The sequence below is a fragment of the Bolinopsis microptera genome, chromosome 13 (genome assembly GCF_026151205.1).
Source record: "Bolinopsis microptera isolate Bmic1 chromosome 13, MBARI_Bmic_1.0, whole genome shotgun sequence".
Classification (NCBI taxonomy): domain Eukaryota; kingdom Metazoa; phylum Ctenophora; class Tentaculata; order Lobata; family Bolinopsidae; genus Bolinopsis; species Bolinopsis microptera.
This window is the reverse complement of record NC_087084.1, coordinates 12268331-12293977: the sequence shown is the minus strand read 5'-3', so window position 1 is coordinate 12293977 and position 25647 is coordinate 12268331. Positions and strand designations below refer to the sequence as shown.

Below are 25647 nucleotides of genomic sequence, written 5' to 3'. Positions count from 1 at the left end.
ACTGCTTCAAACATTTTCCTTGAATCGTTTGTGTTAGTAATATCACTATAGGTCTGATCAGCTTGAGCAGACCTCACTTCAACTAATCTTTTCTGGATACTATTAGTGAGGTGGTTGATGGATGACCTCAATGTAGTTCGATCAAGAGATTGATTATTGTTAAGTAGCTGTCGGAGATCGTGACGCTTATCAACAAGCTCTTTGAGAGTGTCATCACTGCTGTGATGTTTCAAGCGAGCTTTAGGTTTTGGGCCGATGGAAACATTGGCAGCATCACGAATATGAGACATAAGATTTTGAAGGTCGGCATTTGGATCGTTGCTGGTCACAAAATTTGAGAACTTGCCTTCAAGGGCCAAGTGATATTTATGTTGCATATCTTTGTTGCTTACAAGTTCTGATATATTATAAGAAGGAACACGACGTTGTTTAGGTTTGAAACAAAGATGAATGTTGCTGAAATTGATGCGAGCAATGACAAGTCTATGATCTGAAAATGTTTTAGTACCAGCATAAGTTCTTGATTGAGTCAAAAGACACTTAGATCTATTTCGGCATAGTATGTAATCTATTTGAGAGTATACAGGCAGTGTCTTCTTACTGTACCGACCAGCCGACCAATCCTTCCGCCAACCAGTAAATGATGTAACACGTCTGCTAGGCTGTATAAAACTAGTGTTCACAGCAAACAGATTATTTTCTGAGATAAAATCCAGTAATCTAGAACCATTTTCGTTCCTTACTCCCATTCCGTATTTCCCCATATATCTACCAAAACCCTGTTCAATATCAGAAGGGGATAATTTACCCAGTTTTGAATTAAAGTCACCCAGGAATTGCAACTCCACATTAGAGGGTACATTCTTGGCCTCTCTTAGCTGCCCATAAAAGTTATCCAAAACAACTGGATTTTTACGGACTAGCCCCTGATGTGGACAGTAGGCATTGATCACCCTGCAACGTAGGGGTGTACCGCTACGTGAGGGGATGCAAATATCGACATAGCATACCCGGTCACTGATGTACTTCCAGCAAACCACATAGTTCATCATGCGAGGACTGATTATAAAACCCAAGCCTCCATGGCGACTGTCCAACTGCTCGAACAGAAACAAGTTAAAACCGTTGCGCAAAACAAGGCTGTCTGATTCGGTGACTTTAGTTTCCTGCAGAGCGCAGATGTCGACATTGTACTTTTCACAGTCTAATCCTAGTAACTCACGTTTACTATGTAGGCTATCATCTTGCTGAACACCGAGCCCACGGATGTTAAATGTGGCGAAGCTGATCATTAATGCAATGGTTGTTGATACAAATGATTTCTTCTTCGGGTTAAATATGTTGGAGTTGGCGTCACCACCGTCTCCACCGCTGACATTACTCGAACGGACCATCTAAAAAAATATACATTAATCAAATGTTTACAGTGGAGCATATTGGGAAATTTATTGAGTTATGAATTATATGCTGGATACTGAACGGAACGTATGAATTACCTGTATTATACGTCATCATTAAACAACCAATATTAATTACTCCTCTGGAGTCAGGTTTATTCTAAACCCTTAAATACGTCACCATATTTCCACTACACAATTTATTTTTGAGAAACGTGGGCGATGACAAATTTGCGACTTATGGTAGTCAATATGCTGGCAATTCCTGTCAAATACGTGTCAAATTCGTCACACGCCATCGTCCAACGCTTTTTTTAATACCTTTTCCGCGCTCCAACCCGGTCTAATTAATACGTACGTACGTACCCGCGCGCGCAATCAGTAGGCAGTTTAACTGTAAATCGTATACGTGACCAGATTACGCGTCTAATGTTTAAGGACAGTTCAACATCCCATCCACGTCGACTTAGTGGGTGGACAGCATTTTCACCACACCTTTTATTCAAACTATGCGGGCATAATTTAATTTACCACTCACTGAGAATTACTGTTTCAGCTTCTGTCCCGGACAAAACCACGTCTGACCTCGAGAATGAAGAAGCTTCACATAGCTCGACGAAAGAAGATTCTAGAAACGATAAAACCTAAACAGAGTGACATGTACTCCAAATACCTCGCTCAGTGTGCGGAGTAATCATATCCAACTTTCTCTAAAGTTGTTATGTCGGTAAAGGTTTCAAGTTGAATTCGGGTGCTGACTGCTGATACTATTTTAATAGTCGTGCTATTGCTGGAAAAACTCCGATTTTATTCGTCAATTATCTGTTAAAACTAATATGTACGTGTGTATTATCCAGATAAATTAGTCATTTTTCCATATTATCACCTAATATTGGGGTTGATTTCGAGAGAAGTTCTTAATTTTAAGTAATTATGAAGCATTTTAGAGTGCATTGATAACAACGGCTGGATCGTTGGGTGATCTGTATTTTACATGAATTTTATTAACGCTTTTTAACCAAATTTCAGTTAATACAATCTAGTTTGTACAATCTATTAAGCAGAGAGCAGTCTTATTGTATTCTTGTACATTTGTTATTCCGATATACATATATTATAAAAGCAAAGGAGCAGTTTTCATTCGTATGTTAATGGTTAACCTCATCAGAAATATGGATAATGTGACCAACTAAGTGACCAACTGTGAATAATGTAACCAATTATCTGCAAAGAGGTGGTTTTGCAGGAGTAAATATATACAATATACATGATAAGTATAATAGTGGTGATCTATAAGTGCAGGGGCAAGGGCCGAGGTACTGCACTTCAGTTCTAAATATGTACCGTCTGTCGAACTCATCGATGATATTCGTCTGATTTTTAATAATTTTAAATAACGTTTTATGATGCGATCGAAATCTGATTAAATTGAAATATGTACAAAAACTCAGCAATATAAATAACCATAACATTGTTAAAACTCGCAAAAACAAAAGACCGATCTAATACATTTACATACGCGCCATGAACACGGATAGTTTCAACTGGTTCACAAAAGACTTGGAGGTAGTCCTGGTGGAAAAAATGGTGAAATATTCCAATTTCTAGATCAGATTCACAATTTTTCACCATGATTACCCCACAAAAGAATTTCGCTCCTATTCTGATGAAACAGGCTCAACTTGTTCCGTAAGGAAAAGTAAATAACAAATTAAAATGGAACATCAAAATTAAAATGGGCTCTAGAACCAAAAAAGGATAAATATCAGAACTAATAGCTTAAGCTTACTAGAAATAAAACATCATCCATACCATAAATTTGAAGGACTAAAGCAACGGCTAAATACTAATCATCTATCAGAAAAATATTCACCCTTATCTGTGTAATCACCAAACAGATCACACAAACAAAACTTCTGTTTTAAAAAACTACCCCAAAATGTTCAATCCTACGCGATTGTTGATCAAGAATCAAAACATTCTTAGCATAATTGCAGTTCTTATTATAAGTGCAGGACGTATTATTGGAATTTGAAGTGAAACTGCTGACCACCCCCACCGAAGGGAAAACCGTTGAAGTGTTGTTGGTGAAAGTTTCTGCCTTGTTCAGTTTCAGGATCCAGTGGGTCCTCGCCGTTGTCGAATTGTTGTCGCTTTTCTGAAGGAATAAACTTTTTAGAATCTTACTTAAATGCACTTAGTCACGTGATTTGAATGACAGGTAGGGAGTGGATACAATTATTTGATGTATTTAATATAGATTTTAAATTGCAATGTTTGATCACACATTTAAGCACAATGAAATAGGCTTAAATCAAAATAAGAACAATTTTGTAATACATTTTTACACAATCTACATAAAACTGATGAAAATTCAATGAACTTTTTTCTTTCAATGTTTATAATAATCACAAATCGTACGTGTTGAATATTTACAGAAATCATATCATTAAATCACAGCTAAAAAGTTATTCATCACCTTCAAACAAATATAAAGTTAAAGTCATTTCCATCGACCACAATTTCGGGTTAGTTCTAAAATAACTGACCCTCAATAACGCAGTTATGAAGTTGCACACCGTAAAATAAAATATCTCACAATTAAGGGTCTAGGAGTAGAATATTGCACCACCTTCAATCTGTGCTTGAGGAAGGTTCACACAGAATTCTGTTAGGAATGTCATTGTAAGCATGACGCAAAACTGTAGCTAATTCGCGTCTAATGGTATCATCGTCCATTTCCACAAAGTAAAACATGTTAACTTCCGGTTTTTTGAAGTAGTAAAACAAGGATTTGACCCTTGTCAGAGTGTTCCCTCCAAAATGTGGCTTCAAAAGCTCGCACAACTTCTCCTCCACAACCTCGTAGTGTTCCATCAACTCTGAAAAATCCTGTTTGTTCACAGTATTGCCATCATCAGTCCGGACACCCAGAAAACAGTGAATGAGATCCCTCACAGCCCCCACCGAATCCATCAGCCTTATCTGATCCTCATCTGAGAATATATCTGCTGCAAACCCGGCCTCTAGCTTCGCGATGATCGTCAGAATATGTGCGATCAGCTCGTCCGCTTTCTTCTCGTCTTTATTTTGAAACTCTATAAAGTTTTTTAGCAAGCTCAGTGTCGTCAGCACTTTCTGTCCTATCATGTCTTCTGAAGGATCTTTATGCGAAGTGCCCATTTCAGTTGCCATCTTAGCAAACTGGGCGGTTTGGATATCCTTGCTCATTTTCCTAAGCTTTTTCATTGTTCCTTTCTTGTTTCTTCGTTCTTTAATGAACCGTGTGTTCAATTCAAGGTTGGAGAGATTGTCCTTTAAAATAGTTTGGGAAACGTTAAGAAAATGTTCAGCTGAAGGGTCTGTGAAGAGGAAGTGGAAAACTTCTGCATCCTCGAAATATCCGAAGAACACTCTCGCTCGACCCAGAGTTTTCTCACTAAACCGAGATCTTAACAAACATAAAGTCTTATCCTCCATGACACTGAGATGGCACATGATAGTGTCGTAGTTCCCTGTTTTCTTCTCCGTCTCCTCCAGAAAACTCTCAATAACCTTTCTTTTAATATCAAATATCTCCAGGATAAGATCCTCTTCCCTCTCAGTAAACAGATCGTTGTATAGAACGACCGCCACTTTGCACATGACCGCTACTGAGTTGTCGACGACCGTCTTGGCGGTCTCCTCACAGTCCTGTAGTGCGATGAAATCGTACATTTCGTTAAGGTTTTGTAGGGATGATGATGTTAGTACTTGGTGGTTTCGGAGGGGGCCTGTTGTGGCTCGCCCTACTAGCTTTGTGATCATTTTACTTTGGATGTTGAGGGAGAGGTTTCTGAGGGAGTCACCCACGTGCAGCGGCATGTTGCTAATACTTGGTAGTTTCTGTTAGTTTACTTGCTGATACTTGGTAGTTTCTGTTAGTTTACTACTCGATAAAAAATAAACGTCGACTGCACTACTATAATAACAAAGTATGACTGCAGCATACTGCATATCATGTTCAGCTTTAACCGAGAACGGGTCAGGCGACGAATAATAATATAAAATAAATCAGCTAAGCCTTTGTTAATTATTTGTTTTCATTATCAGCGAGCAACTATAAATACTATAACAACAACACTTGAACTAATATCCGGCAACCTGGCATCGTGCCAAAAACCTGGCATTGTGCCTAAAATATGGAAACTTCGTGTGGCAACGAGTTATCAAAAACAAGAGGAATGTAAGTAAAATGCAGTAACGGAATCGAATGAGCATGAAATTTGATATTGTATGAAGAAGTTAACCGTTATCCATTGCTTTCAACAGGTTACGTCATAATATGCGCGTCAGTTGAAGACTCGTTATACAATGTTGAGTATAGGAAGAAGATTCACTAGATTGTAAGGATTTTAATCATTAAAGTTAGTTCGATGTCATCCGATAATGGTGACTGGTGAGTGATGAGGATACGATATGTATACAATTATTTGTATGGTCAGGTCACCGTTAAAATTAAAAGTGCTGAAATAAAAAGTAATGAAACGAAACCCATTACGAAAATATTTCGTACGAACAAACAAGCGAACTAATCATCAGCTAAATATTGTGCAGTAACAATAAAATATGAATCTACACAACTCAGGGTAATTACACGTCTCATTACACGCCTCATTCCGTGCGCAGTGTTAAGAGCATAACCTGTGCTCTCACTTTACAGTACGTGTATTGTAAAGTGAGAGTTGTAAGGTGAAGGTGGTTAGTGCATACCTCACGGTTATTAATACAGTAATAGTAGTATTAGATACCTCACAGTTATGGAGTAAGTGTATAGAGATACACTGTCACACTGCAATGCGGTGAGAACAACGTATAATTTATGTACAGCTGCATAGCGTGTAATGTAATGACAAGGCATCAAATTCCCGGGAGACACCTAATTTTTAATAATCGCTACGCTTATTGGCCGAATTTTACTGGTGGGAAAATCAATCAACTAAGCGTGATCTAAAACTCCATTTATATTATGTTTGATTATGTTTCGGCGTAAAAGCGGGAAATAAAGTTCGCATTAAATAAAATAATAAATAAATATAAATAAAGAATAAAACTTGATTGTTAGAAAAAGTAATCAATGAACTTTTTATATTCTTACCGTCATCAGTTAATACTTCTTTAGCAGCTGCAATGTCAATAAACTTCTTCTCTGCTTCAGCCTGCAAGTTGAAACTTATTACTATTTACTACGTAAACTAGATTCTAGCGAGTATCACTGGTCTAATTAATCGACAGTAAGATTAAATCTAACAATTACCGTGCATAACTTCAAGACCAGAACGACTCAAAGTGCGATTAGGGTAATAATTAGGGTAATTAGGGTAACAATTAGGGTAATGATGAATTTTAATCAGCTTAAAACGTGACACAGCGAATCAGTGATTCACCGGTCAGTGGTTACACATGAAGCAGTATATCTGTTCTACCTTACATAAGAAAGTGTAATTCGAAAATGAAGGAACAAACCTTATCAGCCTCTTCAGTGAATTTATCAGGATGGAACTCTTTTGCTTTCTTCCTGTAAGCTTTGTTAATCTGCGATTTATCAGCGTTCCTGAAAAGAAGATTTGTTTGTGATAAGTAAGAGTTAAAATCAATTTCAGATCGAAAGACCAGCAATTCTGAAATACAATTTGCAATGCTTTTATTTCCTGTACTTTTGGATAATCATTGATGGATATCATAGGATTTCTTAGATCATTAAAAAATGAAATACAGGTTTGCTATGCAACCCCCTCCAGCCAGTTTCAAGCTTGTCGCCCTGATCACATAGTGAGCTGTAAAGTAAATCAATTAGGAAATATGAGACGGTTCACTCCGAATGATTGCTCCGATATCTGTCGTTCATATCACGATGACGAGACAAATAACTATAGAGTGATGTATATAATTTCAGACATTCTATACGGCGGGTGAGATCTCACCAAACATAACAAATGTTAATCAAATATCCCCAGCTGCAGAGTACGAGGGGTGGATACTGCACGTTGGTAATCAGTAAAGCAGTAACCAATAGTAACCAGTCAGTAACCAGTAGCTCTGAGTTATCAGTTATCAGTAACCAGTAGCTCTCTCACTTAAAACATTTTTCCACCCTCATTTTTGCACCCTTGCACGTCACACACCACTCATCATTGACTCCATCATATATAATCACCCCTTCACAACATCAAGCTCCCGCTAAAAAAACTTTTCGTATCACTTATATGTTTTATAATATTTATATGTTTTAAATAATCCCCCTCCAGTAGCTCCGAGTTACTTATTTCTTAGTCATTCCAAATAGTCATACATTATGGGGTATTGTAAGCATGGAGCTTAAAGGTCGTTGACGCAGACGGTCCATTTTAAAACTAACCATCTAATATTTGTAAGTTCACATTATTTATAAGCTCACAATATTTATAGACACAGCTGATAACTGTGTACACAGTCAGTAGTCACGTGACACTAGCCACGTGACACTAGCCACGTGACACTAGCCACGTGACACTAGCCACGTGACACTAGCCACGTGACACTGGCCACGTGACACTAGCCACGTGACCATGACTAAGGACTTCATTACGGAGGTGGAGCCAACACTAGGTACTACCTCCGTGATGAACCAACTAATAGGTACTATATATAGGTCGTAGGAACGCGATCTTAAAATTCATTTTCACCTAATTTCCTTTAGCACGATTGTTTTTATTGGCCTCTTCCTTCACGTGATATCAGTAGTGTATTGATAGCTTAAGATGACTTTTTTAAGGGCGTACTCTCCTAGTACCAACATTGCAGGTACTATGTAGGTACTATGAGAGGATGATACTCGTTACGCCGACTCTGACTGACCGAGTCTAGCTTAAGTGTAGTCTAGTTCGGATCATGGTATGTGTTCGTTTCAGCACGTGTTCAGTACGTGTTTTACAGATCTAGATTTTATCCATACAGTGCTAAAACTTTTAGGTTGTCTTACAGAACAATTCTTGTCAAAGCTTGAAACGTTTTTGGAGATCATTGATATTATTTTTAAGACATTTCCTATCATACTTTATTCACGTGCAGGCTATTGCCTCCTTACATAACACTCAATTTTCACACAATTTACCACAGCATTCATTAATTGTTACCTTGGAACGCCCAGTATTTTATAGTAGTCTCGCTTTTTGCTGAGCTTCAAGAGTTTCTCTGCCCGGTGTAAGCCGTCTTTAATGTGCTTACTGTCTGTTATACCTTGTGCTGTCTGATAATCCTTTATAGCGCCTTCAAAACTGAAATTTATTTAATTAATGTGAATAATTATTAGTTATATTTAATTCGTAATATATCAGAAGATATGTGTGTTGTTTTCGGTTAAAACATGAGAAATAACTAGTTATTTGTCACGTGTTAACGGAAAATATCACACTTATCTTCTAATATAATAGGAATTAAATGTCATGACTTGAGTAACACGTATGTGAGCAAACAACTAAGCGGCTGAGCCGTCGTGAGTCCTGGTGTAGATTGGACTAGACTGTCAGCTAATATGAAACAATTCAATGATACAAAGTATAAATTACCAGGTGCTAAAAACGAGACATATAAGAAAACAGAGGCTCCATAGCCCTCTCAGTTGTTTGGTATTTAATGCGGTAAAGTTTGATAAATTACAGCTCTTGGTTCTATCACAGACTAGCAAATCTCAATTTAAGACTTGCTACTCTTTATTGGAAGTGGAACTGAGGGACATTATTTATCATTAAGACATTCTTAACTTTAAAACTCTTAGAGAAAAACAAACTGGTAACACCAAATCCAGGAAGCTACTTACTCTTCATTAAGTATGAGACACTCTGCTCTGTTAACTAAAGCTTCAATATCTTGAGTCTCGTGTTCTAACACAGTAGTACACGTGGTCAGGCAATCCTCCACAAACGATCCCTGATAGGAGTCACATCAGATAATGTGACAATATGAGTAATATAAGGTGACATATGTTACATAATGTGTTACATAATGTAACTTTTCGTTACAATAACCCTGTCTAGTCATTGACTACTAATATGTGACAGATAATGTGACATCAGATTATGTGATTATACTGATCAGATCCTATCATCATTATGATTACTTTCAGCAACAAATTATCTTATCATTTCCACTGAATGATAAAGTTTTCTCACCTGTTTGTTGCAGAGACAAAGTCTGCTTTGAACTTTAAGCACTATTTTCTCCTCTGATGATTCTGTTTTTAGCGCAGCCTTTAACTTTGCTACAGCGTCACTATACGCACCTGGGGCGGGATAAGAGTAAAGTCCAAATACTTAATATTTAATACTTAAAAAACTTCATAGTTGATACATAATACTTAATACTTAATGCTTAATACTTAATACTTAATACTTAATACTTAATACTTAATACTTAATACTTAATACTTAATACTTAATACTTAATACTTAAATAAATCGTTGTGTCACATAATTTGGGCGTGGCTTCACGAAACGTGATTACTACGTCATTGAGCTGCATTGTCACTCAATTGAGTCAAGTTGGTTTGGATTTGGTAAATAAAATACATGTAGATAAGTGGATAAATGGATATCTAACACCCTGTATAACTAAACAACTTAAAAAAGATGAGCCGAGCATTATAACATTTCATCCTACAGTAGGATCTTATAACATTTCATCCTACAGTAGGATCTTATAACATTTCATCCTACAGTAGGATCACACAGACCCTCACTTCTCAGTTTAGCGGTGTAACGGTTGACAATTAATAGATAAATTGACATGTAAGTTAGTTCTTCAGTAGTTTACAGGTCATGGATCCACCGGGATAGTTATGTCAGTTTAAGAGCACACTGTGTCGGCATTGTTATTACACATTGTTATACTACAATGTCAGTTTCCAAGTCACCTCATTGGACGTAGTCACTAATAGTTACTAGTAACTTGTTTAGACACTTTGTGAAAATATAGCCTTGTTAGTTGTTACCGTGCTGCGACCCATACGTTAACAAATAGAGATAAGTGTGAGCCTTGCTTGAATGAACCTTAACTTTAGTCTACAAAATAGTGTAATATCCGTAAAAAAAGATAAGACATAATTAGTGTTATATGTTATAGTACTATTACTATTAGTATTAGTACTATTATATTATTAGTAGTGTCAAACTACCTTCGTTTATTAGCTCCTGCGCTTTAGTGAGTTGTTTGACTAGTTTCTTCACTTTCTTGTAGTGAGCATGACATTCCTTGTGGTCCTGATCTAACTTCAGGCATTCTCTTATCTCCCTGGGAATTAATTGGTTAATTAATTAATTAGTAATAACAATGTGAAGTTCAGTGCTAAGTATTCAAATTTTGGAAAGTCCTGCTAATTCAAGCTCGTTTACGTCTTTTATCACAAGAAAATGTTTTAAACGATGTCTTGTAAAGGGTTTTTAATTTGTTACAAACCCAAAATGACAAACGTCGCAACTAAATTATCCAGAACTATTTGATAACAAGTTTCTGCTTTCTGGAGTCAACATAACGTTCACGCATATATATATATTACATATGTATTATTTTTACTACATACGTTCTCATAAGTGCTATTCAATGCTGCGACACAATCATGACGCACTTAAAGTATTTATCTTCACTACCCCACAACAGTATGATAGATCCTCAAAGGGGTCCGAAGATCTCATATTTTTCGCAAACGCACGAAAGCGTTAAAATGAACACCTGGTCACTGCGTGAACAATATTTTCAGATGTTGTCAGTCAATATATTGTAATAGTTCTCTGAATGGCACTATAATATAATATATACCTATATATTATATTGTATATAGGTGCTTTTAGTAAGGTGCTTTTATAGTTCATTGGCAGCACCCGGCCTTTCTCCTTGGGTCTGTGGCTGGTAGACCCAACCACACTGTAGACAGATAATCTACTCGCATTTTTAGTAATTTTCAGGATATTTAAAATATGTTAGATTTATATTTATAGATGCATTCAGCATTTTACCTCTTTAACCTGGAATTTCCTGATCACTTGCGACTAATTAACAAATTAAAAACCAACTGCTCAACCCATGTTTTCTGCATTTTAAATTTCCATTTCAATTACATCTGCTCCAACAAAACTTCAAGCTAATTTAGCTCACTCATTTACAAACTGTTTTATTAATAGTGCAGCACGAGCTTCACAATTAAGGCTATAAAGCATGCTCCACAAGATGTAGGATGTAGCGGTTTTCATGAACAAGATGCACAAACCAATTATACTAATTATACCAATTATACAGTTCTGCTTGTATCTTTGATGGTATAATGGTTTTAGGAAACGTTTTTGTGATTTAAGCGATCTTGAAAACGTTCGAATGTACTCAGCTGATACTTACAGTTTTTAAGTTACCCGCAATATAGAACTATATAATTAGATTAATCACTTAATTGATTCTGTCATTAAGTGCGGTAATCCCGCCTAGTCTCCGCATCACGTGAGCGGTATCACGTAAAGAGGAATTTGCTGCTTTTCTAACCGCTGAACAACCTTATCTTTGTTGTTTGTTTGTTCTTGTTTAACTGAATTTGTATCTACGCCAATACACGAATACCCTCACTGTCTATTAATAATGCAGCAATAAAGTAGCCCTCTCCTCCCTGAACGCACTAGCTCATACTTAAAATATACAAGCACTAACATTTAACCTACAGTTTGTTTTTTCATATTATAGGGACAACACGCTTTTTCCTATATTTCCTGAGTTTCCTATAGCCCTACTAATGACGGATAATAATACTGTCCACCGGTTAAAACTAACAGGAGCATGTGAGGTGTGACATAACATATTATAGTGACATTAGGCCGTTAATACTGACATTAAGATGTTAATTATACTACACAAGATGACCACAGGACAAATTAACGTGTAGGTATTGATCTCTGAGTACTGTAACGACACCACATCCCCCCTGCATTGTACTGCCATTATAGATTCCTCCAACTGCTGGTCGTTTGTTTTAAAGACAAGGAAGTATTACCCCCCCCCCCCCCCCCTCTCCCCCTTATATTGCGACAACTCCTTTAGTTAGCTGTTTATCCCAGCGTATAAATTTCAACTCCTTTTCCAGACTCTAGACCATTCTAGACTCTAGAACATTCTAGAGTCTAGAACATGTCCACTATAACAAGTTAAACGTCTTTTAGTATAGGTTTCTGGAGAAAGTAACAGTTTAGTACGCTCAATTGTTGCTCAACTATTAGCGTCGAGAAAAAATAGAACACGCGTGATTACGTGATGATGTGACCACGAGGTGACTGTATTAAAATTTAAAATAACATCTTTATTCTTCAGAGTGAGTTATCAGCGACATTTTATATTCGGCTTTACATCTACTTTTTATTTTACGAGCTTCCACCTTGTTTTACACCACGTACGTAATCCACTGTCTGATTGTAATTAATCAAGCGAAAAGACTCACCCGGATATGTCGAACATGAACTATTAGCAAGATTGAAACGTTCAGGTGCGAGGTGGCAAATTATCGAATCTAAGTTGTAACAGTACTCTCTGTTCAATCTTAGTTGGGTAACGTTCTGTTGACAATAGGTATGATTAAATGTTGTCGAAGCGATCATTTTACAATTTACTTCGATTTCAGCTTTATTCGTTACAAAGCTACTTTAAGATAATTTCTTGATGATAGTGAAGAGAGGACAATGGTATTATCCAACAATGTAGCTTTAAATTGACTCTCTGCATCTCCCATTCCCTCAACATGATTATAACATGGTAAATAGTGCTGTATTTTCTTGGTTGGTTGTGAATTAATTTCCTGATAATTAACATTTATAGACTAGTACACACGAGTAATTATTAAGTAATTACGAGTAATTATTAATACTGGAGACAGGTATTATAGGTTAGTGCTGGTAGTTTAAGACAAGTAGATGGTACGTGTGAATTTCATTAACTTTATTTATATTACAAGGGTACTAGTTAGTACGCTTACATTCCAGAAGTCGGAATAAGCCAATCACACGCATGAAATTGAGTCACGTGATTTTAATTTTAAGCGCACTTAGCTTATTGGAATTGAACTCAAGTACCGCTCAGTAGTGTAGTAATATGTTCATCTTATCACATTTTAAACAAAAACCATACTTTTAACACGTTACCTTAAGGGGTTGTTTAGGCCTTGATGTGGAGATATTTCTGTCAGGAGAGGGGATCAGGAGGGGTGGTTGGGTCGTGATTACGGTTGATTACGAGGGGAGGGGGGCGGGGGGGGGGGGGTAAATGGCCAAAAAATGTATTATGTATTATGTGAACGACCCCTTGTCAACCGAACACATTCATATCTTAAAAACGTATGAGAAACGGTAGTATAATCGTCTAAAAAACTTTAGACGATTACATCCTTAATAATCACATATAACTTTGGCTTTGATGGCTACGAAAATTCTACTCTATAATTATTAATTACTTATTTATGCAGCTTTGCCAGCAAATAATAGAAATTTTGTTTTGTTCTGAGCTGCAATATATTACAAATTTTATGACATATACAGGGTGAGTTGAAAATAGTGTGTGGAAAGTAAAAATCGATAATTTTTTTATGAAGGAGCAAGTTTTGAAAGGTGAATTGCTATCAGTTCATAAACTTTACATATTTCATTCTTGCCTCTCATTTGATTCTAACTCATAATTTGGTTGATTTTTGGCAGTTTTCCAAAAAATCTTAAATTCGTCCTAATGGGGTTCTCAAATCGTGTGCCCTGGAAATCGAGTCTAAAAATCTATATTCTCCTACGTTTTTAAAGCAATCACCCTGAAACTTTCAGGGTATGTTCTAGGGATCATTTAAAAGAGATGAGCCAGACAAAATTTTGAGATATGCATTTTAAAAATTTTTATTCGATTTTGAAAATCGTCGATCTCAAAAAATCATCAAAAAACAAGGTCCAAGATTTTCAAAATCGAATAAAATTTTTTGAAGGCCTATCTAAAAATTCTGTCTGGCTCATCTCTTCTAAATGATCCTTAGAACATATACTGAAAGTTTCAGGGTGATTACTCAAAAAATGTAGGAGAAAATAGATTTTTAGACTCGATTTTCAGGGCACGCGATCAAAAATCGCTCGCGCAATACAATTACCACACATGCGCTGACCTTTGACCGGCAATAATTTCGGCTAGGAACGATATTTTTCCACGGCATCAAATGGCATCTGATAGGTATTACTCCCTTCTATCAGAAACAACTAACTAAAAAGTCGATTTGGAGAAAATTTCCATGAAGACCCCCCTGCCCCCATAATACAGTCAAGTCGGCTATAGACAATTGTCTTACACGTTATCAATATGTCCTAGCTAATAAAGGACGATGGGTTGAGCAAATTATTAATTATTAAGTATTTTAATTGTATTATCATAAAAAGTATATATTTTCATTACCTAAATATGCAAAAATTAAGTGGAAATTTCATTTATCAAAAAAATTAGAGCCATTTACTTTCCACACACTATTTTCAACTCACCCTGTATATCATAATATATAAGTTTAAAAAAAGGCCAGTTGGTAATCTAGCTAGGCACACTTGGGGCACAAAATTGAAATTCCTGGGGCACACTTGGGGCAGAAGTTACTTGGGGCACACTTGGGGCACACTTGGGGCAAATACAGTTGGGCACAGCTGGCGCACACTTGGGGCTCAGTGAAACCCAATAACACTAATGTTATCTGTCACGACCAATAACTAAAATAAAAATTATTACTAAAATATAAAATTATTACTAATAAATATAAAATTATTACTGGACGGAATTACAATTGACAAACATTTAATTACCAATTACAACCATGACTCAATAAGTGGCATGTTATTGTTACATGTATAATTTTATGATAATTTGTGTGTTAACCATTACAATAAGGCTTCAAGTATGGTTACAACAGCTATTATTCTAATTATACAAAATCAAATTATCTACTCTGAGATTAATCATGCCGATTTCTTAATAATGTGAACTCAATCAATATCTCATAACAATCAGTGCAGAAGACCAATCTAAAGATCCCTCTAGAAGTTGTACCGTAATTCGACTAAAGGGTAGTAATTGTCCGCACTAACTGCCACTTTAAGGTCACGTGATTAACACGTGTTTGATGTTTACAGTCACGTGATTAACGACATGACAGCCCGATATTGTAACTTTGTAAGTGAATACATTAGAGTTATATCGCGGCTGTTACAATAAATGAAACAGTTAACGTTGTCAACGTCAAAATGTTTTTCTCGGAAATTGATTCGTGCTAGTCAAGATATCTTTTGTATTTTGAGAGGGTGCAACCACTATTATTATTTAATTTTATTACGAAATAATGGTAATTATTTAAACAGCTACTTTATTAATTGTCTTGTTGCTTCAAGTTACATTGAGGCTTTTAGTAGTTGTTTTCAACCGTCACCCCCTCTGCCTGCCGCACTGATGCGATATTCTCGTTAGAGTCAGTTAAAACAAGTTGACATTCCGGCATGTTACTGATAGTTGACACTTCTTGAATCAAGTATGCTCCTTCATAAAACTTCTTGATATTGCTTACTTGAACTCATGAATTATTTAGAGCTGGTGTTGAGGATTCTTTGAGGCTTATCTTTGTTGTTAAGGAACATGTTTCATATCAAATATAGTTCTTTTCATGGAAAATTCCACGAAACTACAACTCCACATTTACTACCAGTACCATTCTGATTAAAACGTTGAGCCATGGTAAAGATTACTGACATTTTGCTGATTCTTAACATTCAGCTGATTGTTCACTTATCACCACGATTTAGAGGCAGGAATTCGGACAGTTAAAAAACATGTTTCAAATTTTGTAAATTGGAGAAGAGAAACCTAGTTACATACCGTTGAGCTCTGAATTACAAGTAATCGTTAGGATTCGCCATTTTATGTTTGCTAACCGACAATTATTAATATGCAATATCAAATCTGGTTACGGGTATGAATATAATTATATTTTCACTAACCAGATTGTTGTTGTTTAATAAACATCGAGCTAAGCAGATCCGGGTGTTACTGGGTTTTACCCTATATTGTAAAATCTTCACTACTAAATTACAAGTAATCGTTAGGATTCGCCAATCTATGTTTGCTAACTTGATTGTTGACGTTTCCTCATTTGGAGGTGCTCGAATAGTATTTGTGGAGTGTTTTCCTTGACGTTACACGATTTAGTAGTGAAGACAGGCCTGATAAAGATGTTACAATTTAGGATAACACACGGTCACACCCGGATCTGACTAGCTCGCCGTTTACCAAAGTATTTCAACAATCTTTACAACAGGCTTCTTTCTTATTCCCAATTGTTTGCTTAAGCTTTACAACAATACTCAGTTGTTTTTTTTTTTAAGATAGCGTTTTAGATAATACGAAACTCAAAACTTAGTCTAATAGTCCACTGATACACCATTTAATCTTATAACTAGTAGATTTGTGAAGATCTGGGTACCAGGATTGGTGGTTTTGATAATGAAAGGTCATAATAGAGTGCACTTCGCTCGAAAGTCCAGTGAAACTTGACATAACAAGTTGCCATGGTAATTCTACCTGTTTTACTATAGAAACGTGAAGTTCACTGGCAGTTACGTTTCCTCCAATTATTTGCTCCCAAACGCCATTAAACGTAAAGCCGAAAGTTGCAACATGTACTGTTGACTTATATAAGTCTATACAAACTCAGAACTTCACGTGGCGCAAATTCTTTGACAGTCTATCTAGCTATATTATCATGTATATTATCATATATTATGATTATGTGTCTGTACGAAAAGAGGAATTTGGAATGCATCTCCAACAATTATGACAGTGTCATTGACAGAAATTTATGCTATTTTGGAGAGATTTTGTTGCGTTGATTTTCGGAATTTACCTGCGCTTGTTATTATAGTTGTTTGCTATCATCATGTTGTGCCATCGGTGGCAACATCCTGGTATAAAACTCGACTTACCAACAATTTGTAAAATGAAATGTCAAATCTGGTATGAATATAATTATACTTTCACTAACCATAATGTAACTAAGCAGTGGGATAAATAAGTGGGTTAGGAGGCACCACAAGCTTCAAATCTCGATTAATCAAACTTATGTATAATCCGTCTTATTGTTCAGTATATTTGACCTCTTCATCAACAAACTAGGGGCAGATTCTACTTTGTCGACGTTGACTATTATTTTATGTCATTATGTTGCATAATTGACAACGTTAGATGTTATAACTTTATAACAGGAAGCCCGATAACAATGGCAGGTCAGGATTTGTCAATCTTGTGTTAACATTATTATTAATCATCACAATTACAAAGCAAGCTGCATGACAACGTGACAGCCAGCATTATACTTAAATATATAACATTTTGTGCATATCACTAGTTAAATATCAGTTCCGGTTTAACAACTTCACATAGTATCCGCATTTCGTATTGGTATAGTATAATTTAATTAATTAATTATCTGATAATTAGTATAATTTAATTAATTAATTATCTGATAATTAGTATAATTTAATTAATTAATCATCTGATAATTAGTATAATTTAATTATCTGATAATTAGTCATATAATTAGGCGTGTAGATGGAAGGACTCGGACAGTACTCGGGCTCCACAGATACCATATTTGGAGTGTCCCTGACTATAATGCTAGTTATTGGTGTCCCAGCTAACATCACAGCATTCCTCTACTTCTCCAGACAGAAGAATCGTAATCCTGTTCAGGTGAGTTTTTATAATAAATATCAAGTTTCTAGTGTGGGCATTACTTGTAGTATACACTCCTTATATGGGCATCACGTGTAGTATACACTCCTTATATGGGCATCACGTGTAGTATACACAGCATTCCTCTACTTCTCCAGACAGAAGAATCGTAATCCTGTTCAGGTGAGTTTTTATAATAAATATCAAGTTTCCAGTGTGTTTAAAGGATCAAGTTGGTTACTTCAAACTTTCCCAACGATATCGATGTCTTTACATCCGAGGTCTTCTCGAAAAAAAAAACCCAGGACTTCTCTGAATTTTAAAGCTGTAATAAATAACCCTCAATCCTTTTCAGGCTTACTTCAACAGAGTGTACACGCTGATAACCCTGGTGGATGTTATAGTGTGCCTCACCCTAGGAGCAATATCAGACTCCTCTCTAGCCAGCAACAGACACGGTACTCTCTTCTCCACTCCTACTTTCTGCTGGATCTGGGGGTTCACATGGGGTGTCCTCTCCATCCTCTCCGTCTTCATGATCAGTGTGTTGAGTGTCTCCCGTCTCATCCTCCTCCTCTTCCCTCTACGCATCCTCCCTGCCACCCTAGCTAGGATCATACCAGCTCTCTACCTGCTCTTCATCTCAGGGTTACTGTGTTTTCTGCTGGCGGCGGAGTATGTTGTGGTGTATTATGATGTCAGATACATGTTCTGTACCCTCAGTGGACTAGCTCAGAGATCACCTGATTATATCATTCAGGCAACTGATGCCCGGAGTGAGCATCTAATTCGGATAATATGGATTTGTCTGACGGGGTTACCGTTCTTCCCGATAACATGCTCATTTGTGCTGTCTGTTTATTGCTTGCGGAGGACACAACGTCGGGCTAGTAAACGGGCGAATGTATCATCGACACGTCGTCAGGTGAAGGCCGCTAAAACAATTCTTATAGTGACCCTGCTGTATATCATCTGTAATATCCCCGCGTTTGTGGTGGTGTCTCTAACAGCTAGATGGAGGTATAACAGTACCAGTACTACCGTACAAGACATGTACACATCCCTGTACAAGTATTATGACAGTAACTTTCTCTTTTACTACGCCTGGTTTATTGCATGTCCCGTTTCCGTGGGTATGAACAGCTTGTTGAACCCGGCTGTGTATTACTGGAGGATTGCCAAGTTTAGGAAGTTTTTGTCACGTGATCAGACCATGGATTTGACGGCTTCTATTTCGCTGGGGATCAGGAAGCTGTCGAGGCAGACGGTAATTCGGGGTAATAGAGCTAGGACTAGGTCGGGAGCACATAGTTCTGGTGATAAATCTAGCGTTTCAGCTATGTAGCCAAGTGAAGATTATAGTTTAATCATTATAGAACGATCAAGGAGACCTTGTAGTTATGATGTTTTTGCATCTTTACTTTCTGGACATATAAGAGCATCTTTGTACATGGTTTTAATAAAATTCACCTGATTAAATCATAATCTTGATTTGGAGACAATATGTTGTTAAGTTCTAACGAAATTACCAGTAAAGTGTTACTTGAAACTACATTCACTATTAGTGCTTTTCATATACAAATACTAAATTCTTATTGCTGTCTATTTACTAGCTTTAGCAAGTTTATTTTATCTTAGTTCTCGATCACCTCAAATTTAATTGTTCTACAAACATTAACTAACAAGTAAGCTAACTTTAAAAATCAAAAAATTAAAAAAATCAAACTTACTTCAACGATTATCTAATTAAATAATTAATTAACTTACTTCAACGATTCCTCCTCCTCTCCCATGATATAATGCAACTGTGATAACTTTAGATAAGCTTCTGTGTTATCGTTAGTTAGCTTCGCTATAGCTCTCACATCTCCGATAGCGTTTATAATGTTACCTGCATATTTTAGGTTGTTAAGTAGTCTATTATTCTGTCATTTCTCATGTTATTACGGGTAAAAATATGTAGAAATTAAGATATTTATTTATTATTAGAAAACAAATTAAAGACAATTAATCTAGGTTAAAAACTTAATATTTATTGTTACAAACCTATCTTCAAGTACGTTTCAGCTCTCTTCTCCCGTAAACCAGTATCCCACTTAGCTATATCAATAGCAACATCGTAATGATCAACTGAAATGATTAACTTATCAATGATACATGACCAACGTACGCCTGCTTCAATGACAGGGCCACTAGATAGTTACGTGATCTTGGAGCGATGTAATCTAAGATTACTCATCTTTTCCATTCCACACGGTATTGATGGAGATAATTTTAATAACAAGTGAAATTTAGCGTTACGCCTAAAAATAGGCGGGGCAAAAACAGTGGCGTAACGTTGCCTGTTGGCCCCCCCCCCCCCCCCGCCGAAAAGGCGCCCCCTGTTGGCGCCTCCCTAAAATTGAACAAATTAGGTGATTTTAGAGGATATGCCGGTAAAATCTCTAAAAAAGTGTGTATCTAGAGCAAAACGCGCAGTTTTGCTAGTACTTTAGTTAAGTTTTCGAGATTGTCCCACATTCAAACGACGATTTGGCGCCCCCCTAAGACGGCGCCCCCTGCACAGCGGGGTCAGCGGGGCCCTTCGTTACGCCACTGGGCAAAAAAGTGTCGTATCTTGAGAAACAGCTGAGATAGTGATAGCCGAGGTAAGGGGTTTTTCAGTCGTTTGGATTATACACTAAGCAAGGGGCGAGAGCAGCAGACTTACCAGCAGTTGCAAAGTCACCATTATCAAAATATTCATCTCCCTCTTCAATGGCGTGCTCCAAAACTGGGAGGTCACTCAATCCCGCTTGGGCTTTATCTGGATCCACGGTTAACTAGTAGAAGGAAATTGTTTAAGATTAATATTTGAGAAGCTTGAGTGTATTCCAATAATTAAGGAATAAAAAAATTTAAAAAACAGTTCTTTGTAATACGCCGATCTGTGCAACGTCACTTACCAAATCTGTGAACTGAGCTCGTGCTTCCGCAACTCTGCCCTGTTTCATGAGAACACTGCCACGTTCCGACTTAGCCTGCAATTTCATATTTAGTTAGTCCATCATTAGTGAACGATATACCTTATTAAATTATAGATGAATTCAATCCATATTCCATATCAATGGAATAGTCATGAACGTGGAATGATATTACTTCATAAAATATCAGTAAAATATCATCATCCATAAGATGATCACACAGGAATTTATAGCTGTTTCGCAACTTCTTATAATATAGTTTTAATGACTTGTGATCAATCTCCCACCTTATATAAAGCTAAGACTTGAACACGACCTTCTTTCTGACGAACAGCTGTTAGCAAAGAATAATTTAAATCATCTGCCGGTTACTGGCGAGTAAGTAACGTCAAGAGTCAAGGCCAATGTGTTCTTTGCCGTAAAAGAGACACGTATCCGATCGTTTTAGTCTGCATTGCGCGGCTCAAAGCCGCGCAATTTGGCTGCTGACGTTGATGTAGAATTACAATATTGTCACTGTGCGCTACGTTTATGCTCACAGCAACCTAAGAAATTGCATAGCCAACAGATGTTGGAACCAAGGTGCTAATTAAATTGAAGATTACGTAAAATAAGTTCGATAGCCGATACGTTATTCAAAGTGGTTATGCTTTCAACGTCCTGCTTATTTCTTATTAAAGTTGGGTATCGTTGGAACCACAAACAGTGTGTTATGATGTATAGAGGCTTAAGCTATATCAGACCGTGTTAAAACGAACAAAATTATATTTACAGTAAAACCTGATCTTTTTTGGTGATACAAAAGAAGCATTAACATTTAACAAGTATATGCGAAGAGAGTGGGCAAATGTTTTTCTATTGAAGAGCAATGACACAAGTCTTTTGAAACCTGTTTGACGTTTCGATGGCGACGATAAAACCTAACTACAAATTTATAAATTAATAATCATTGTACATACATGATGAAAGTCAGGTTTGAGTCGTATGACAGTGTCAAAGTCTGAAAGTGCCTGTCTGTGACGACCAAGTGCTAAGAAAACTGTTGCTCGCTGGTAAAATGCCTGATAGTTCTTCGCGTCACCCTCTAAAATGATTTTATTTAGAGATATAAAACTTACAATCGATATCTCAGATTGGCAGTGATATTAGAATTGAGTGTTAATGTCAAATATTAATATTCACCTAAAAACTGCAGAAACGGTTGTACTATAGGAAAAGTTACTAACCAAATAAACAGTAATTCTAAAACACTGATCACTTACCTACAGCAGCGTGGTAATGGTTCAGTGCCTCACCCAAATTACCAGTTCTCAGTAACTGTGTTCCTTGTTCCAAGTGTTCTTTTACTGAGGTGCTCCCTGATAAATGAGGGGTAAATATTACTGATCAGATGAGGGGTAAATATAAATAATAAGATGAAAGATAAATACTAATAATATACAGGGTGTACCATAGAAAGTGTTATGTGACTTTTTTGAGAAATGATAAAAAAGATTTTATATTATGAAGGAGCAGTTGCTAAAAACTCTTCATCACATTGTGTCACTACTACTAGGTGTTAAATTTATGCATACAAAATTTCAAGTCCCCATCAATTTTTGATTTCTCACAAATTGCTATTTTGTTATGTCGAGTTTATCTGGCGCGGCGTAGTGAAAATCGAGTCTAAAAATATTTTTTCTTCGACTGTTTTTGATTAATCATCCTGAAACTTTCAAAATATGTGTTAGGGATCATTTAGAAGAGATTGTCTGGGCAGAATTTTGAGGAAGATCTTTAAAAACGTTTTTATTAGATTTTGAAAATCTTGGACCTCAGCCATGAATAATGTCAATTTCAGACTAAAATATTTAATTTTTGCGAAGGGTGGCTTTTTTTGGAAGGTGCTTAACTAGTAACCATATTTTTATTATTTTTATCAATTCAACTATATTTCTGACAAAATTTAGTTAAAATAACCGTGAAGTTTAATTCTGTCAAAAACTATTAAAGTGGAAAAAAGTCACACTTTATACGGTACACCCTGTAGTATATGATGCGTAAATATTACTGATATGGGGTAAATATTACTGAAGTGCTTCATTGTAAGAAAAGGGTTAAATTCATAGCTGAGATGGACTTTACTGAAAGGAGCCAGGCTAGCCGGCTAGGAGCCGGGTGTAATTTCAGACTTAAGGGGGGGTTCACCCTGATTTTTTTGCGAAACTTGGTTTCGAGATAGTAGTTGATCAACAAACTAGGACCGGCGCGGTGACCGAACTTTTGAGGGGGTCCCGAACCCCAACCGCCAAACGGTGCCCGCGGGGCAGCAACGCCCATATTTGGTCCAAATTAGGCTCAATTTAGCCAAATACCCTGAACATGCCCAAAACGCAGATTTTAGGTGCACTACTTGTAGCTACTGGTCTCCTGAACTCGAATATAAATTTTCATCAAGATTGGACAAAAAATGACTGAGTTATGAGCCAAAAACCATATGACCATTATATTTGGGCATACGCACCACATTTGATCGATTTTGGCCTATAAATTGGTCAAATATCAATATTTTTGAATGAAACCAACTTTATATGGAAGGTAAGCCTTTACTACACATTCTCTATGATTATCAGCTCTGTATCTAACTAACTGTGGATTCTGTGTTTAAATTGTCGCAAAAAATCAACAAAACCGCCCATATCTCAGTTCGCGATATTTGCAAAACTGATTTCGCTCAAAACAATAGAACTCAATAGGGTTTCAATATTTTTACATGAATATTTCAGAATCAACGTAGAATCGCATTTCGACCTTAAGTTTTGTATTGGAATTTTGAGTTAGGCCTTTAAAAAAATTTGGCGGCCAAATTCTGAAAAATGCCAGGAAAATTTTGGAATTTGCCCGCCAAATTTTTTTAGTAAGATACTGAGCTGATAATCATAAAGAATGTGTAGTATAGGCTTACCTTCCATATAAAGTTGGTTTCATTCAAAAATATTGATATATGACCAATTTATGGGCCAAAATCGATCAAATTTGGTGCGTATTTGGCTAAATTGAGCCTAATTTGGACCAAATATGGGCGTGGCTGCCTCGCGGGCACCGTTTGGCGGTTGGGGTCCGGGACCCCCTCAAAAGTTTGGTCACCGGTCCTAGTTTGTTGGTCAACTGGTTATCTCGAAACCAAGTTTCGCAAAAAAAATCAGGGCGAACCCCCCCCCCCCCCCCCCCCCCCCCCCCAAATGAACATTTACAAATTTCATTGATTTTTGAGAGAAGTTTTAAAGGGAACTATTCATTCAAATCTCGTTAAATACAAAAGGGATGAGTTAATATTTTTGCTTCATATAGCAGAGTACAAGAGCTGTATTTCTAAGGCTAGTATAGGAATGTCATAACAATTTGAGTTAAATAATTACCTTAGCACATTAACTTATCACTTAGTGCTTGCAGCAAATAATTAACATTATAGTCTTGCACCTATGGTGTTGACATTGGTAGAACATTTATATTGAAATTACAGAGCATAGGATGTGGATTGTGGAAGATTTGGTGCGGCCAAATTATAATCTGGCTCACTTGAAATGTTCACAGCAATCTGACCAAAATCAATCTTATCTTAACAAAATCTACAAAATTTTGTAAATACTTTAGTTATTCTCATATAAAAACACTGTTTCAAATCATAAGATATAAGTACAATGTGATAATGTTTTGTTAATGCTTGTTCATCATTGCACATCATATTATCTATAGCAATAATCCCAAAATATGTGTGTTCTGCGTGTAATTTCCGAACGACTTAATTAAGAAAACGGTAAGAGCTATTGGACTGTTTTTTTCGTTATAGTTTAGACAAAACTCTGACGAAGCCAATTAGCAAAGCTTTTCTAAATCAGCAGGTGGAAAGTTGTTTAATTAATGGTTTTGTACCCCAAATGTGGTACTAAAGTGTCTCACTTTTTCTCTCCCTCTCTTCCCCCCCCCCCCCCCTCTCTCGCCCTCTCTCTCCTTCTCTCTCCTTTTCTCTCAAATATTTTGTTCTATGAACATTCATTTTAGCTTTTGAAGTGTAGTAATTGTTTAATTTTATACTAAATTATTGATGGTTTATAACGTTTTAGCGGGGTAAAGGTTGGTATTTAAAATGGTCTCTTTGGAAATTACATTTTTTAATCTCTACTTATTTATAATTGTTAATAAAATGGTCATTGTAGCCAGTAATTTCAAGATTTTCACCATCATCATGATAATTCCATTCTGTGCAAACCTTTAGCTGTTGTCAAGTTTTTTGAAATGCTGTCTGACAAGCTGTATCATTATGATTATGTTAAATATGAGCAATTCAGCTCAATACGAGCAATTCCACATAGAATGAATGATAATACCAGAATGAGGGTTACAAATCAAAGAATATAAATTTTGAAACTTGGAAAACTTACATGTCTGGTGAACATATATTGCCAAAGACAATATAGCAAGCTTCAGATGGCTCACTGATGTCTGCAAAACCATGGAAGCTAACCTGAAACATT

General features: G+C 36.5%; 2 protein-coding genes across 2 annotated transcripts in view; one reads left to right on the top strand and one right to left on the bottom strand.

Moving 5' to 3' along the window:
- LOC134825267 (uncharacterized) overlaps nucleotides 1–3197 on the top strand; it is a 16560-nt gene extending 13363 nt beyond the window's left edge. Inside the window, exon 12 of the mRNA XM_063837418.1 lies at nucleotides 1954–3197. Within this exon, the coding sequence (XP_063693488.1) occupies nucleotides 1954–2091 (138 nt within the window). The 3' untranslated portion in view covers nucleotides 2092–3197. The remainder of the gene's footprint in view (nucleotides 1–1953) is intronic.
- Nucleotides 2797–25647, bottom strand: LOC134825266 (dnaJ homolog subfamily C member 3-like). Its single transcript, XM_063837417.1, has 14 exons — nucleotides 25555–25647; nucleotides 22396–22491; nucleotides 22093–22217; nucleotides 21116–21190; nucleotides 20881–20992; nucleotides 20217–20300; nucleotides 19938–20061; nucleotides 10588–10703; nucleotides 9587–9696; nucleotides 9235–9344; nucleotides 8552–8692; nucleotides 6903–6990; nucleotides 6535–6595; nucleotides 2797–3555 (listed from the first exon to the last, which is right to left on the bottom strand). The coding sequence occupies exons 1-14, from the start codon at nucleotides 25625–25627 to the stop codon at nucleotides 3419–3421; spliced, it is 1452 nt and encodes a 483-aa protein (XP_063693487.1). The 5' UTR covers nucleotides 25628–25647; the 3' UTR covers nucleotides 2797–3418.

Bases quoted from the DNA above. Each gene is read 5' to 3' on its own strand.
- LOC134825266 (XM_063837417.1), bottom strand. From the start codon at position 25,627: ATGGTTTTGCAGACATCAGTGAGCCATCTGAAGCTTGCTATATTGTCT. The intron at 20,993-21,115 runs GTAAGTGACGTT...TCCTTCTACTAG, and splicing joins GAGCTCAGTTCACAGATTTG to TTAACCGTGGATCCAGATAA. The intron at 9,697-10,587 runs GTAGTTTGACAC...ATCCCGCCCCAG, and splicing joins GCAGGAGCTAATAAACGAAG to GTGCGTATAGTGACGCTGTA.